Raw genomic sequence first — 17005 nt, 5'->3', positions numbered from 1 at the left:
ATATTCAATAAATACTTTGTGAATAGTATTGAACATATTATGAAATCAAACGGCTAATGAGTTAACTGATTTCACAAGAACCCCTCAACCAAACAGGTTAATGACAAAATTTAGTAAAATTTGCACGGCAAGAATACTCATTAGAGATTTATGCTGTCGGTGATCGTTCTTTATAAATACATCCATTGAGTACTAGAAACTCTCCTATTGTTTCTGTTTTCAAAGTACAAAACCCCAAATATTGTAATAAATTTTAATCTATTAATACTTGCTCCTGATGGTATAGTTAATAGTTTTATATCTTTAAAAATAATTAACTAGATCAAATGAAGTTCCAAGAAGAAGAAATCCAAACTGTTGGCCAATAAAATAGCCCTGTAGACTGGTCAGAAAATAAACAGATTAGGTTCACAAACACTTTGGGGATACAACTTAAAATGCTCATGGATCTATAATTGATTACTTGCGACCTGTTCCCTGACTTAAAGATGGGTGTAATAAAACTGACTGACTTTAAAAACCTGACTTTAAAAACTCCGCCATTAACCCATTAACGCCCAAATTATTTTTTTTTTTTGAAAATCGTTGAAAAAATAGTCTTGCCATGTTATTTTGGATAATTTTTAGCCAAAAAAAAATTAAAGAAATTTTTTAGTTTTTTAGTTTTTTCCAAAAAAGATGATCTATAAATAGATCGCTGGGCAAATAATTGATTTTTTTTTTTTAAATATGTTTTTTATTACTGCAAAATTGTACAATATCTAATTTTTGCGGTGATATTTTACAAAACAAGTGGTGCAAAGCGTAATGTTACATTTTTTGCAGTAAGTAAGTGGGCGTCTTTTACAAGAAGTGTATTGGCATATTCTTTGATTGGTTCTCTTTTCCAAAAAATGCCCCTTTTCATCAAGTCTAACTTCATCAGGTACGCGTGATTTGGAGGTTGATGGTAAGCTCAGGGGTCTACCTTTCATAATACTTCGTCCATGACCAAGCTTGAGGTAATCTTGTGAATCATCCTTGTGAATAAACACCAGTACCACTTTTTGCCTCGGATGGCGATGCTACGCTTCTCCAAAAGCCAGTCATGGTGATCCACTCCTCCCATGTATTAATTGTAGTTGTATATCAGTCTAGGTTGGGAAACTGGTATGCGAGTTTTTTCCTTCCTATTCCAGCGTGGAACTGAGGCTACTGGCTCTACGTGATCAAAATTAGTGGCCATTGAAACACACTTTTGTCATTCCATTTAAGAATTAGTATTTCATTTTTGATGTCGAATCTAAAATCATATGATCCACGAGGCATTTTTTCCAGTTCCTTGGTTGATTCTAATGGGCACTGGGCAGTTCGATTTTCCCTTATCGTGCCAGTAGCTCTAAATTTAAATTCTTTTAGCTTGTGAAATAGCCTATGACTACTAAAAAAATTATCGAAGTAGACGGAGTAGCTTTTCGGATTTTCCACAATTGATAGCATTTCTACAACTACCGTGGTACCCAAAGGCTCTTTTTGTTGATTTTCTTCTTTTCCAGCATAAAGTGAAAAAGAAAAGCAGTATCCGTCTTCGCCACACATTGCCCATAGTTTATAGCCAAAACGGATTGGCTTGGCTCTAATGAATTGTTTTAACGAGTGCCGACCATAATACCTAACAATCATTTCATTAATTGACAGATTTCCTTGAAAAATTCCGAATTTTTTAAAATTATTATTAACTTTTTCAAATAATGGTCATATTTTAAAATATTTATCATTTGTGTTGTCTTTAGCTTTAGTGTTGTCGACAAAATGAATACATGATTTTATTTCCAAGTAGGCATTTCTACTCATAGCATTTTTCACGATTGATTGGCCCAAATCGTCTTCATCGGACCAGTAATCTCTTTCAGAGGGTAAAGTATGATAGCCACTAAATATCAAAAAACCAATAAAAATCCTTATATCATCTTTTGTTATTGTAAATCCATGTCGATTCTTTTGGGTAACTGCATAGTTAGTAGTTTGTTCCCTTATCATGCTGTAAATTTCATCATCGAAAAAGTGTTCAAATATGTTTACCGCGGAGGAGTCTTCAATGTAGCTTTCATATCATTCTCAGCTTGTAAAAAATCCTGTTCGGCTGTTTGAAGATTATATTTAGGGTCAGTTTTGATCCATTTAGTTTCAAGTTTTTGTGGTTTTTCAATTTTTGCTTTTTTTTTTCTCAGGGAGTAGACGTGCCAATGGTAAGTTATCTTCTTCCTCGCTTTCGTCATCTTAAATTGTCTGTATTTCTACATAACCAGCAATATCTTCTAAGATAGGGATTCCAGTTTCTTCATTGTTAAATACTTCCTCATCGGTTAAGATAGGAAGAAGAAGTTGAGATAGTTTTTAAAGCTATCTCAAAATATAATAGTCGATGCACTTGATAAAAAAAATGTCTCCAACGAAGGTCCAATAAAATAAACAGTTTCGGTCGTACAATGAAGTAAGGCACTAAATAGGACCGATTTACAATCAAAGTAACGATATTGGTGGTAGGCGCGGCTTAAAATTCACCAGACACATTTTGAACACCTATTTGATGTTGTGATCTATAAATGGATCGCTGGGCGCTAATGGGTTAAGAGACATATTGAAAATTATAAAAAGCTGCCGAGTAAGTATAAAAGCACTGTGTTTGATAAGAATATAATGAATGCCATCAGAACCGGGTCACTTATTTACGCCCAGGCATATGAGTTTCTCATAAGTCATGGATATAGACATTGTATGGCAAGACAAGTTAATGGTACTCTGTAGAAAACAGGATTTATCAGTATACATCTGTGATAAGAATTCTGCAAATAGATTAACAATTTTCTAATTAAAGCGAGGAGCCCTAATTTAATTGAAAAACATCTCAGGAGAAATGCCAGAATCTGTTCTTTTCATGTTCACATATTTCCGAAAAATTTAACATTATCTCTAACAGTTACATAGTTTAGGTAGCACTCTCTTTTTAATGCCCTATAATCAGCTCTAGACTTAAAAAATTGCTCACAGTCACTTAACACTCCGCTTGTTATGTAATTCTTATGCGCCTTTTTCTTATTAATAATTGTTTCCTTCAGTTCCTGTGAGAACCAAATGGAAAATTTCTTGGCGAAGTGTTTTTTTTAAAGGAACAAAACAGTCAACTAGTGCTAAATAAATAATGTTATAAAACAAATTAAGCATGTCATCTACTGGCTTATCAAACTGAGAAAAAAGTCACTAATAGCACCAACATTATTTATCGAAAAGAAATCTCTATAATATCAATTACACTTTAAACTGCCATTATTTAAATTCTTGTTAATCCATCGAATTCTGAAGGAGGTGTTGACCCCTTGGCAATAAACTTCTGCCAGTACAACCCCAGCTTCGCTGTCTTGTAGATATATCAGATTCAAAATCGTGTTGCTCTCATTTAAAATTGCGTTTGCTTAATAACGGTTATATGAACAGATAAATGAAGACAGTACCTGGATCGACTATACCTCATAAGGTGATGTTCCAGGTAAATGGGTTGCCTCAGAAGCCCAAATCTCTTTGGACCAATGACTATTTAGGAAATTAAAATCGCTCAAAACATAAAGCTGGCATTCAGGATACTTTTCTGATATTGTCTTAAGGCATTCTAAACCCAGCATACTTTTCCAAGTTACTTCTAGGAGGAAGATAGGCTGTACCAAAAATAAATTGATTTCTCTTTATTTCCATTTGCACAAATAATTGTTCAATGCTTTTACTTGGTGAATGCAAACGGCTACTAGTAAATTCCTTTCGAACTGCTATAAGTACACCTCCTCCCCTGGAGAATTCACTGGTTTTCTCCATTCGATGTATGTAATAGTCTACTTACTGCAGCTCAGAGTCTTTGAAATTGGGGGATAACCATGTTTCATTAAATGGCGCAACATAGCACTGGGAGTAAGAGATATTCTTGAAGAGGAACTGAAGCTTAGTACGCAGACCACCAACATTCTGAAAGTACACAAACAACTCCGATGCAAACGCTGGCAGCTTCAGAGTAGGACAACTCAGTTTTTTAAATTATTTTAGGAACACCATTAACACATTTCAAGTTTCAACATTTCCAAGTTTTCGTTAAGTCTGACTCAATGCACACTTTTTGACCTGGGTCAAGGACATTAAGTTACAGGATATTTCAAGGACTCAATTCTTTATAGGACCCTGTTTGTGGTATGAGTAACATTCCCCTGTACTCTGCTACCTTTACTAGAAGCACTGTATTTAAGTATTACTTAATGTCATCAAACACTAGTGTTTATGCTCTTAACTTCTTCATTCATTAATCTCTAATCTGTTTTTCAAATTCATCGAGCTTCTGACTGTTACCAACTTTCAATCTCATTTAAAGCTTCCCCCAAAGCACTAACATGATCAGTTAATTAAAATACGAATTTCGGTTGAACTAACCCCGGAACATCCCTTACACAAAATCTTCTTGCAGAGGTCACAAGGATAAGCAAATACTTCCCCAGCATTAAGTAATAAACTAATACCAAAGAGTGTTAATACGAATTACGTACCTTTAGGGATCAAAACTGCCAGTGGGCTTTTTATAATGGTAAATAAAACCAACGAAAAATCAATATAATGTAAACACTTGTTGTAACTTGCTACTAGGTTAGGATTGTTATCTGCTAGAATTTTAAATGGAATCAGACTGAAAATTCGTATTCTTACCTTGTCGGTGTTCCTATTCTAAAAGCCGGATGTTTTAAAATAGCGGCGATATACAGCGGCAACAATTTAAGACTTTCGGGGGCTAGGAGTCCCGAAGTGGCGCTGCCCATATTCAACGAAAACTTGTATGACGTCAAAACGTCCACGGCGGCATTTATGAACGCTTCGCGGGCGTCCGATAACGACGACTGCGTCGATCTAAGAAATACAAATCATATAAAAGGGGGTTTTATGATTATGATTAAACCGTCCAAAGCTATATAAAGAAAATGTAAGTACCTATCTACGGCCATTTTTCCTAATAGACCAATAATGCACTGCTGGTCTGCGGAATGAATTACGTCATGCAAGGTGTTAGCGATCGGTAGGCACAATGTGTGAACTCTGATTCTTCTTTCACCTAAAAAAAAAGGACACAAAATTTAGTAAATACTCGCAATTGAAAAGAAAAGGGAAATAGACCTTAAGTTTGAACTATTCTTAAATGATTTACTTGAGGTTTAAGAGATTTTTTGATATAACCCGAGAGAGTTAGGCCTTAAGGTTTCTAGGCTACTCGAACGGCTAGTAATTGTAAAACAATGTTTTGAATTGAAAAATAATATTTTAAAAGTTCCCAGTTGCTTGTTGTCAAAGAAGATAGTCAACGTTTTCTAACCTAGCTGATTAAGCCTTTGCCTGCCTTGTGAGTGAATTCACACTCTGTATGAGCTCTATGGACAATTTGACCGTTCAGTCCTCCGACCTATTTTATACAGTCACGTATACTGCTGGAACGAGTTAGTTTTAATGGGTAACTTTTTACTGAAACCCGCCCAATCATAAGTGTGGTGAGGAAGAGCTGCTTTCCGAACTTGAGAGTCCGGAAACAAACTTAATTTTTCCCCTTAACACCTCGATGTTGGTACCCAAAGTAATAATTAAAATGACCACAAATGGGGCAGCAAAATATAAACTCATTAGAGAATATCATCAAAATTCAAAGAGAGAGGCTGGGCTTTTCCCAAAAAGCCCGCAAGACCATAGAATTTAAATTGAACTCCTCAGGGAAAGATATGGAGTTCCACTTTTTTTTGACAGAAAACTGAATAAGTAAAATCTGTATTGTTGTGACGAATTCATAATGAGTTACTTATTTTATTGGGTATTACGTCACTTATAGCAAAAATCAATTTGGAAATTACTATCTCACACGCTCAAAAAAATGAAAAGAAGAAGAAAATAGACGTTTTCACGTATTTGAAAGAAATATGAACTCAAATCTGTAATGATACCGTTCGATATATTTAATTTAATTTAAGTTTTAAATACAATAATTTACTTGAGGTATAATAGATTTTTTATATACCTTGGAGCTGAGGTTTAATCTATTAATCTCTGAGCTCGTTTCTTCTTTTCAATATCCTACCTAACTTTGTTATGAATATTAAAATTAAAAAACGATAAAAACAACAAGAAAACCTACTTTTTAAAAAATACCTAATTTGAACCGTTTCGGTAGTTATATCTACTACCGTTATCAAGGTAATTAAAGTAAAATTAAATTAAAAATATACTTATCTTGCAAATCTTCAGCTATGCAATACCATCAAAACTTCTTTCTATTACTTTAAATACTTTTTTTATATGATTTGACGGTTTAACTATTTTGAGCGTGTGAGATAGTAATTTCTAAATTGATTTTTGCTATAAGTGACGTAATACTCAATAAAATAAGTAATTCAGAAAACTGAATGTTAGACTCAGAAGTTTGGATAGAAATTTCAAAGTCAAAGAAATTAGGAAGGAACTGGAGTCGATGGGCTTCAAACCTGAGGCAAATATAGTTTCTGATTTTTTATTCTACTATTGTTGGTTCCGATTTTGAAATTATTACATCTTTTAACACTTTTTAACTATTTTCTTTTACATGTTAAATTAATAACGTTCCAGATAAATAAACAAATACATTCAATAAAATAAATTTATTTAGCCCTAGAAGTTTTCTTCAAAGCAATAAATAAGGAAAAAGACCATGGCTATCAGATCCTTAAACAAAAAAATACATTTAGATATTTGTAAAAATTTAACTATATTTTAAATTTTAAGATTAAATTTTAACTAAATTTTATCTATTTTTCACTATAATATTTTTTAAATAAGGACAAATGAATAAAGAAAAGTTTTATACGAGAGAAAAAAAACAATAATTGAGGCAGGTAATACTGAAGTGGTGCATTTTACATCAAAATATTTAATCATTGGGGAATGCCGTTGATAAAGTTATAAATATGTTAAAAACAATAATCCATGTAAAATAATATGAATAACAGAACATTGGAAAACTAGTTAGAGATTATATACTAGGAGATGCCTTTTGTAAGGGACATAATGAACATGGGGGGGGAACTGCTATGTATGTACTAATCTGCTCAGTTAAATTTGATAGCTCCACTGTAGAATGTAAAATTGATTAAACATTTATAGTATTAAAAAATTAAAGCTTTGTTAGTTTAGGTAAGACTCTTGGTAATACTTTAGGTATGTTTTATTAGAAATGCCGCTACACTATTGATTTCTCTTTATATACTTTGTGACATTCAGTAATGGTCGGCTTCATTAAGGACGGCTGCGCCGTTACTTAAAATAAATAAATAAAACGAGCATACTACACTGCATTATACAAGATTTTTTTCACAGGAAAATATTATCAAACTTGTTAAAACAACAGGATTGGGATGATGTTTATGCAAAGGGAGCACTAGATATAAATTTGCAGTGGAATACTTTTATGAAAACTGTAGGCTTTCTATTTGAATATAGTTTTTCATTAAAACGAGTCGCAAATAAAATGAAAATCTCGAAACAATATTATAAACATAATGATAATATTATACGTGTAAAAATCAACTGGATCTCCTTTTTAACTTACTTTAAAACCGCATTACAAAAATGTTCAAAAAAATATGATAACATGTTAATAAATGATAAATTGCGAAGCGATATAATCAGTATGTATCGTCCAATATACCGCAGTCCTTCATCATATTTAATACTAAGATTCAACCAAATAATGATGGAATACGTTCCTCATAATATCTCCAAAAGAAATATGAGTGAAACAAATAAAAAAACAAACATACTTCTGGAATTGATAATATTCCAACAAGTCCGATAAAGGTATGGTACTGCATGTTAGTCATGTGCTGGGTTTCCCAATGAATAATGCCTTCAATAATTTTCATTAGTGATACCAATACAGAATAAAGGTGATCCAGAAGCTATGGAAAATTACAGACCCATTAGCCCTTTTCAAAATTATTTGAATTAGCTATGTGTAATAGATTACTCGATTTCTTTAAGTGCTGATTTTTTAATATACATTAACATGAATACACGCAAAATAAATCAACTCAAACAGCGGTCTTTCAATTCACTAATGCAATTTTGGGACATCTAGAGAAAAACAATCTTGCGCTAGGCATCTGCCCTGATTTATTAAAAGCCTATGTTATATTATTTCAGTCTTACTTATCCCAAAGAAAACAAAAGGTAGACATAATGAAAAAATTTGAATTAACCTAGAGAGGGTATTGCAGGGCCGATACCATTTTTTATAATTTATGATGAGACAAAATTATTAATTAGGGTGCGGAATATAACTGAAATGACAGAAAATAGAAGCAATATTATTCGCAAATCTACAGAATTAGAATCGTTGCCAAGTATATGACCGAAAAAACACAGTTAATCATGTATTATGAATTTTCAATCATTATTAAAGTATGGTATTCTTCTCTGAGGGCAGCGGCAGCGACAATCAAAACTAGCACAAAAGAGGATTCTAAGATTAATAAACAAACAAGGATTTTAGACAGAGTTGTAGGGGTGTTTTAAAAGATGACATAAGAACCCTTAATGTTAATTATCCTGCACGTCGACTGACACTCACTGAGAAAGGATCATATTGCATGTGTATCAAACTCTTTAATAAACTACCTAAAATGATTAGGTAAAGCGAGGAGATGTATCGATTTTTTTCTACAGTTATATAGGTTTTAACACTGTTTTTTTTTTGTGCAAGTATGTCTATAAGTGGTTTATTGACCTTATATTATGTATGAACACAATTTTGAAATAAAGCTGATTATTGTTTGAAGTCTGCATAAAATGTGTAGAAAAATGTCTTTGAGAATGAAATGAAATTCATAGATTTTCAAAAGTCGATAAATAAATCCTAAGCTACCAAACACATTAAAACTAGTATGTAAAACTCACCTTTACTGGACGTATACAAAAGCGCGGCTTGAAAACAAACCGACTGAGAATCAGTTAAGTTCTCCTCTATGGCCACTTGCATACCAAAGGCGGCGTCCGGGTTAATATTCGGCAACGAAAGAAGATCAGTGGACCTCACAAAGAAATTTCCTACAGAAAAAAATCATTTAAATGTAATTTAACTTGTTGTAAAACGGGGATGTACCATGGAAAGTATGAATTGCCATCCCACGAGTACACCTGACCCTCATTACGGCCTCAAACCCGATTTTCCTCGTCAGGTATCTTCGCAGGTCCTTTTGGAATTGATCGACTAGTAAGGGTCTGGTGGATTTGAATAACGGAAATTGATGTACCGAACCTCCACTGAATCTAAAAACGAGACAATTCAATGCGGTTAGTTTAACCATTTTGACACTTGAAAAATATAAATCACTTTATAAATTACAAAGACAAAGAACTTTATTGGTGTTAACACAAGTTAATGAATTACATATTGGTCAAAAGCAAAGGCACACTTACACAAGCTTAAATCCAATGTGCATAGTTTGTAACGTCAGTAAAGTTATTACTGATATATTCATTGATACTAAAAAAACTCTTAGCCACAAGACATTTTTTAACGCTACTTTAAACTTATATTAGGGAAAATCCTGTCCATATTCTGGAAGTTCTTTAGGGGTAATTTTTAATGGTAATTTTAAAATAATTCATCGTTTACAGGATAATCGCCTTTTGAACAACTTAGAGTACTTAGAAATTCAAAGATCACTTAAGAAAGACCATCACAATTCCTTAAATATACAAGTTCACATAGGAGAAAATAACCTAATTAAAACTTTATTTGACTAATAATTATTTATAAACGATCTACAGCCGTAGAGCTATCTATCGCGCGTCTAGGCAATTTATATCTATGAGATATATAGTACTGTAAGTAACCTATATACACGAATTGATGATTAGTTTGTAAATAGATAGATGTCGTTAATGATATTGTTTGTTTGAATAAATTAATGTGGCGTCCGTTTTTTTTACGATTTTAACATTGAAAATTATATATACCTACATACACGTATAGTACAGTGTTGATCTTGGGTTTTTTATTTGTTTATAATAATGTGAACGTAATTTTTTTAAATTTTTTTTATTATATTTGTGTTGTCCACGTACACGAATATAAATGTCCATTGTGTTTCTATGTGTTTTAATTTTATGATGTTGACAAATTTCGTTTTATAATTTGTATCGCCAGAAAAACGTTGTATTTTCTATTATATTTTAAAGTTGTAATGTCTTCTTTTTACTTTAGTCCTTGGCCTGATGATGTGACATGTGGAAGTCACGAAACTGGTAGTCAATAAATAGGAATTTTCTGCATAATTAAGACTTTTTTTGACCCCTTCTTGTGCCCTACTTTAAACTTATTGGGAGACAATATTCTAATTCATTATTTTAATTAAGTGGCAAAAAAATGGGGCCATAAAAAAATACCCCCGTTTTTATGCGATGAATTCTATGAAATTCTGTATGAATATTAGTGTTGTTTCTAGTGAAATGTGAACGTACATCTTCAAAAGTTTCATAGTCATTAATATTGGCCCTGACATGCGATAGATAATAGTAAATATATAAACAGGGCCCAGTTAAAATATTGAGTCTTAAGAAATGCATTCTACATTCCGCGCTATGGTCCAGGTTTTCGAGGAGGACCCTAATGGCCTTTCTCTGAAGGGAGAAAATATGGCCCACATTGGTTGCATGCCCCCAAACTAGAATCCCATAGGAGATTCTTGAATGGATACACGCAAAGTAAGCAGACAGTGCAACTTTAAGAGACACTCTCTGCATCAAGCTCCGAAGTGCAAAAACGCCAGATGCGATTCCAGGGCATATGTAAGTCAACATGTGCATTGCCAACATTAGCCAAATCTAAATTGCGAATAAATATGTACCGATATGTACAAAATAAAAAATTTTACCTGCTAATGCCACTGATGGTGGCCATGTCCACGTACTGCGAGTTAAGAACGAATAAATCGACGGCAATTTGTTGGCCGGAGCATTCGAGGGCGAGTCTCTTATAAAAATCGTTTATGGGGTTCAGCATGGCGGTTTCCGCGGTTGATCTTTGGTTGGGGTCTTCCCTGGAGGTGACTGCGCCCGGTCCTGTGTTGGGAAGGGCCGATTGGAACACTGACACCCTGCCACCTAGAGAATATACTCATATATATTGACAATAGCAAGTTTGGTGTTTAGTAATTCGGGATAGTTTAGCAAAAAGTTATAATTCCATAAAAACCAGGTATCTATGATTGAAAAAAAACGGGTGTAGTCCAATTACCTTTTTTTGTAAGAAAGGAGAAATTATAAGCTAACGTACACTAGTGCATCAAGGTTTTTGAAAATCAAAGAAAGTATCTTAATAAGATTGCTTGATGCCTGATAAATCTGAGCCTAACCCAGAAAACCTTTGAGCTACGAGAATTCTTCATATATGAAAATGTTGCATGTAAATTTCGATATGATCGAATGATAGTTTTTGAATTATCATCCGAAACGTTTCCTTGATTAAATTAATAGAATTTCATCTCTAATCGAGTTACACTATAAAATTTTTTATTGTTAAATAAACTATGCTATATACTTAAGATTAGCAATCTTCAGATAAAAAAAAATCTATATCCCTGTTAACAATGACCTTCTCATAATTATCAAGACGTACATGACTGTAAATACATAGGTATTATTGCTTAAACAAATAATATCTGGAAAAATAATTGCGAATGATTTCGTTAATAATTATACGTCAAACATATTTGCCAGCGCTCATTAAAACTGTATAAATAATATTTTTTTCGTGATAAGAGGCGGACAATTATTGTTCGAAGTTAATTGCAAGAAACAAGTGAATCTGATAAGGAAAGTATTGGTGGGCAAAACTGGTTATAGTTAAGAGAGTATTGGAGCTGAATTATTCCTCGGCAATCATTCTTTCTTTGAGTAGAAACTTCATTTAAGGACATTATAAAGTTTTCAAACAATCCTTACAAAAAACGAAGAATTTACTGAGAAAAATATGTCTTGTTAGAAAAACGTTTATAGTTAAGCCAGTTGTTGACCTAGACACGAATTTTTTACATAGAATTCGCCTAAAGAGTGTCTTCTATAATACTGCAAAAGAATTATAAAAATATCTCAATTTGCTTGGAAGCTATATAGAGAAATGTCTAAGAATCATTAAAACATTTAAAATACCCAATTGATTACAAAAACCTCAACTTGTTGAGAGCTAGGAGTTAGTGGGTAAAAGTGGCTCTAGCTCTGAAAGTATTGGAGCCACAAAAATTGTTCATATATCAAATTATTCAATAGGAAACATTCTTTCTTTAAGTAGAAACTTCATTTAAATACCTCAAAAAGTTTTCAAGTAATCCTTAAAAAAGCGAAAAATTTCCTGACAAAAATATGTCTATATAAAAACGTTTATAGCTAAGCCAGTTGTTGATCTAGAAACAAATTTTTAACACATAATTCACTTGAAGAGTGTTTCTTATAATACTGCAAAAGAATTATACAAATATCTCAATTTGCTTGGAATCTATATAGAGAAATGTCCAAGAATCATTAAAAAATTCAAAATATCCAATTTATTACAAACACCTCAAATTGGTTGAGACTTAGGAATTAGTGGATAAAAGTGGCTCTAGCTCTGAAAGTATTGGAGCCACAAGAATTGTTCATATATCAAATTATTCAACAGGAAACATTCTTTCTTTAAGTAGAAACTTCATTTAAATACCTCAAAAAGTTTTCAAGTAATCCTTAAAGAAGCAAAACATATACTGAGAAAAATATGTCTATATAAAAACGTTTATAGCTAAGCCAGTTGTTGACCTAGAAACAATTTTTTTACATAGAATTCACGTAAAGAGTGTTTCTTATAATACTGCAAAAGAATTATACAAATATCTCAATTTGCTTGGAATTTATATAGAGAAATGTCCAAGAATCATTAAAAAATTCAAAATATCCAATTTATTACAAACACCTCAAATTGGTTGAGACTTAGGAATTAGTGGATAAAAGTGGCTCTAGCTCTGAAAGTATTGGAGCCTCAAGAATTCTTCATATATCAAATTATTCATCAGGAAACATTCTTTCTTCAAGCAGAAACTTCATTCATGTACCTCACAAAGTTTTCAGGTAATCCTTCAAAAAAGCGAAAAATTTCCTGACAAAAATTATGTCTATACAAAAACGTTCATTTTATAAAATTAAATGAAAAAAAAACCCGTTGATCAATTGTAACAAATTTATTCTTAAAATTTACAGAAAACTCGGGAAATTTATGTCTTAAAAATTACGTTGTCCAAATATGCCCCATTTCTTTCCTGGCACTCCTCAAGCCGAGCCCTAAAATTTTCAATAACGCGTTGGCAAGTTTCTGGAGTAATAGTTCTTAAGGTATCCCCACAAAAAAAATCGCAAGGAGTTAGGTCCGGGCTTCGGGCGGGCCACTGAATGTCCTCTCTCTGCGGGAGATTAATTTATTGGGAAAAAGCGCCTGAACGACAGGCAAAGACAGGTTGGAGGCGTGGCAGGTGGCATCGTCCTGCTGAAACCAAGTGTTTCGATTGTATCCCTCAAACTCCTGAAGGGCGGGAGCGAAAAACGTTTGAAGCATGTCTATGTAACGCTGCGAATATACGGTAATTGCGTTGCCTCGAGCGTCTTCGAAAAAATAGGGACCGGTTATTCCTGATCCCGACTTTGCATGCAGGGGCCTTTGATGTTTTTGCTGCGGGTTTGTTGCACACCAGTAGCGACAATTTTGGGTGTTCACATGGCCATTTAGTTAAAAATGAGCCTCATCGGAGAAAAAAATGTTGTTTAATCGCTGAAATCGATTCATTACTTCGTTGGCGAACAAAAGTCTTGCAGGAGGGTCTTTTTCCTTTAATTCCTGCACTAATTGAATTTTGTATGGATGCATGTTTAAATTCGCAGCACCGACGATCTGGAGACATTTAATGCCGCTGCGCGCTTGCGAGAAGACAAGGTCGGTTCTCGGAGTATAGACGCTCTCATCCGAGCAACCGTTTCGGGAACTCTCGTTGTCCTTGGCCGACCCAAATTTCGTTTATTTAACGTCGAACCATTTTACGATCAGCTTTGGGCTTGGGCACTGGTTAATGGCATGCAAATCAAAATGTGCCCGATATCTACGGCGCACAATGGTGGCCGAATTGTTGTTACGGAAATACTCTCGTACACAAAACGAGCGTTGCTCTCCCGTATAGCACTGCATGGTGACTAAATTTTCCTGAACCAAGCTATCGATTGAACACGCGCGCACGATTCTAGCCCCCCTACCAAATTTTATACGAAGCGTCAAAAAATGAACAACTTTCTGAATCACCCGTTATCTCAATTTGCTTGGAATCTATATAGAGAATTGTACAAGAATCATTAAAAAATTAGTGGATAAAAGTGGCTCTCAAAGCTCAGAAAGTATTAGAGTCACAAGTATTGTTTATACATCAAATTATTCTTTAGGAATTCTTACTTATAGTAGTAAGTAGCAACTCTATTCCATTACCTCAACAAATTTTCAAGTAATCCTTAAAAAAAAAGCGAAGAATTTACCTACAAATTATTGACATAAAGAGTGTCTCCTACACATTCTAAAGAATTACGAAAATATCCCAAAAAATTAAAGTTAAATGGAGAAATCATTAATATTAAGATACTCCTAATTTGTTGTCTTTACCTGTTGGTCCCATCATTTTGTGTGCCACCTGTAAAGCAGCCCCTAAGGCACTGCAATCGTCATAACTGTTACTGAAACGAGAGGGTAACAGTTTCAGTAAATCCTCCACCATTTCCATGCGGTCTTTCAGGTTAACCAGGAGGTTATCGGGGGTGGGTAGAAACACATCGTCCACATCTAAAACCGTCATTTCGTGGGGCTGATTTAACCCTTCCGCTAGGGAGAAGAAATGTAGGGCAGAGTCATAGGCTAGGAAGCCTATCTGGGTTCTTGCATCACCTAAAAGTAGAAATTATGTTAATGTATTATTTTATTTATAGGAAGTCCTTATTCTAAATTAATAAGAGAAACAAGAAGAGAGACTTCTGAAATAAAATATTTATGTTCTACAATTTTAGACTGTATGACCTAGTGAGTTTCAGAAAATCCTTGAGCTACATTAACAGGAGTTGGTCTAGCTTTGAGTCAAACCCTCATAAAAATGCCTCAAATGGTTTCATGTTAATATCACGGTAAACAGTCAAACTCACCCGGTAAATTTTTGAGTTCCTCCAGTAAAACAGCACATAAAATTTCCAAGTATCCACTATCCACGGCCAACCTCGACACATCCAACAAAAACATATAAACAGCAGGTTGAGGTGGCCTCAACATATACTCAGCAGGCGCAATATACTCGATAGTACTGCTCTTAATCTCTGGGCGCCTACTGGGATCCCCATAAGTCTTACTGACCGGATCATACTGGAACTCCTCGGGCAACTCGTTCACCCTAAAGCAAAGATTACACTTCCACCTTTTGGAGTCCACAAAGTAAACGAACGGATTAATATAGGTGCGACAGGAGCGACATCTCACGATCACGTTACACTGAATCACCGGCAAGTAACTCAAATCTTTAAACGGATGAATCAAAAGTCCCAAGGGCAGCCGGGATTTTTGCAAAAGCGACGCGGATTCCGGGATTTTCGTCACGGTGCAACGGAACACTTCGGTGCTACAGTTCGCCTGATTTAATTGTTCTTGGCCCAAATGCACTTTGGGCGTTTCCAATTTGGTCGGCGGTAAAATTTCCGGGGTTTCCAGTAAATTGTAATGGTCCGCACCCCAGAGGCGATTAAATCCAGTTTTTACCACTCCACCGGGTGGAATCTGCGAGGGGCCATTTGGAGCAGTTGGATATCTATTATTGATCATTGGAGGCAATGACTGAGGTCCGTTCGCTCCATAATTCACTTGGCCAGGTTGATTTTGTACTGAAGGTCCCACATTGTAATTTATTTGGGGATTGAACCTTTGTGAGGGGGCTGGCGGAGGTCCTTGGTTATTGTAAGGTGAAACTCTTTGAGGTAATCCACTATTGAACTGACTGGTTTGCGGAGGACCAGGGGGTAAAGTCTGTGGATATCTGGGCCTTTGGTTTAGTGGTGGTTTTTGAACCTGTGGAGGCAGTTGAGCAACATTTGGTGGTACAGTAGTGGGGTTTGGAGGTCTCTGTTGGGCAGAGATATTTTGATATGAGCTGATCGGAGGATTTTGAGGGTGCATATTTTGATTAGAACTAAATGGAGGGATTGTGGGGGGGTTTTGGGAACTATTATTAGAATTAAATGGGAGGTTTTTGGGTTGGACATTTTGATTGGAACTGAATGGGAGGTTTGTGAGTGGATTTTGGGGCTGGATATTTTGATTTGAATTAAAAGGGAAGTTTGTGGGAGGATTTTGAGTTGGGAGTGTCTGGCCTATTTTAGGTGGTTGTTGCATGGGTGTGCTTTGAGGGCCATTTTGAACTGAGTTTGGGGGCTGAGGAGGTCTCACCTAAAACAGAAATTAAATTATTAATATAATATTTATTAATGTATACAATTTATTTATTTATTGTAAAACCTTTACAAATACCAAGTACTTGGTACTTAATGCAGAGGACCAAAATTTAAATACCCTAGTACATTATGCTAAACAATTATGTTCAAATAAAATAAGACAATGTGATAAAGCAATATGGAAATGGACTTATAAAAAATTAACAACAAACAAGGACTAGTTCTCTAGAAGGCATTAACCCTAACTATAAAAGTTAAATTTTAAGCAAGGTTTGTAATACTTTTGCATTTGTATTTAGGATATATATCTGACTCTATCTAAGAACCTCTTTAAACTTAGCCATCATATGAATGAAGGAAGATAAATTGTTGTTCAGGTCCACACAAAGAAGTTTTTTTTATTTAGCATTCTGAGATTAATCTTAGTAGTGTT

The 17005-nt window shown here is 34.3% G+C and overlaps 1 protein-coding gene across 4 annotated transcripts in view; it reads right to left on the bottom strand.

Moving 5' to 3' along the window:
• Window positions 1-17005, bottom strand: part of LOC126738648 (protein transport protein Sec24A) — a 35596-nt gene that overhangs the window by 14102 nt on the left and 4489 nt on the right. For all 4 annotated transcript variants that reach the window (XR_007661406.1, XR_007661409.1, XR_007661408.1 and 1 more), the window contains 7 exons: window positions 15280-16567; window positions 14750-15028; window positions 10959-11187; window positions 9182-9348; window positions 8977-9126; window positions 4999-5119; window positions 4720-4917 (listed from right to left, as the gene is read on the bottom strand). Coding sequence is in view for 1 of the 4 variants with exons in the window: in XM_050444073.1 (XP_050300030.1) it covers window positions 4720-4917; window positions 4999-5119; window positions 8977-9126; window positions 9182-9348; window positions 10959-11187; window positions 14750-15028; window positions 15280-16567 (2432 nt within the window). In the remaining 3 variants the exon portion in view is untranslated. The remainder of the gene's footprint in view (window positions 1-4719; window positions 4918-4998; window positions 5120-8976; window positions 9127-9181; window positions 9349-10958; window positions 11188-14749; window positions 15029-15279; window positions 16568-17005) is intronic.

The sequence above is a fragment of the Anthonomus grandis genome, chromosome 7, assembly GCF_022605725.1.
Source record: "Anthonomus grandis grandis chromosome 7, icAntGran1.3, whole genome shotgun sequence".
NCBI classification, from domain to species: domain Eukaryota; kingdom Metazoa; phylum Arthropoda; class Insecta; order Coleoptera; family Curculionidae; genus Anthonomus; species Anthonomus grandis.
This window is presented reverse-complemented; position numbering and strand designations above follow the sequence as displayed.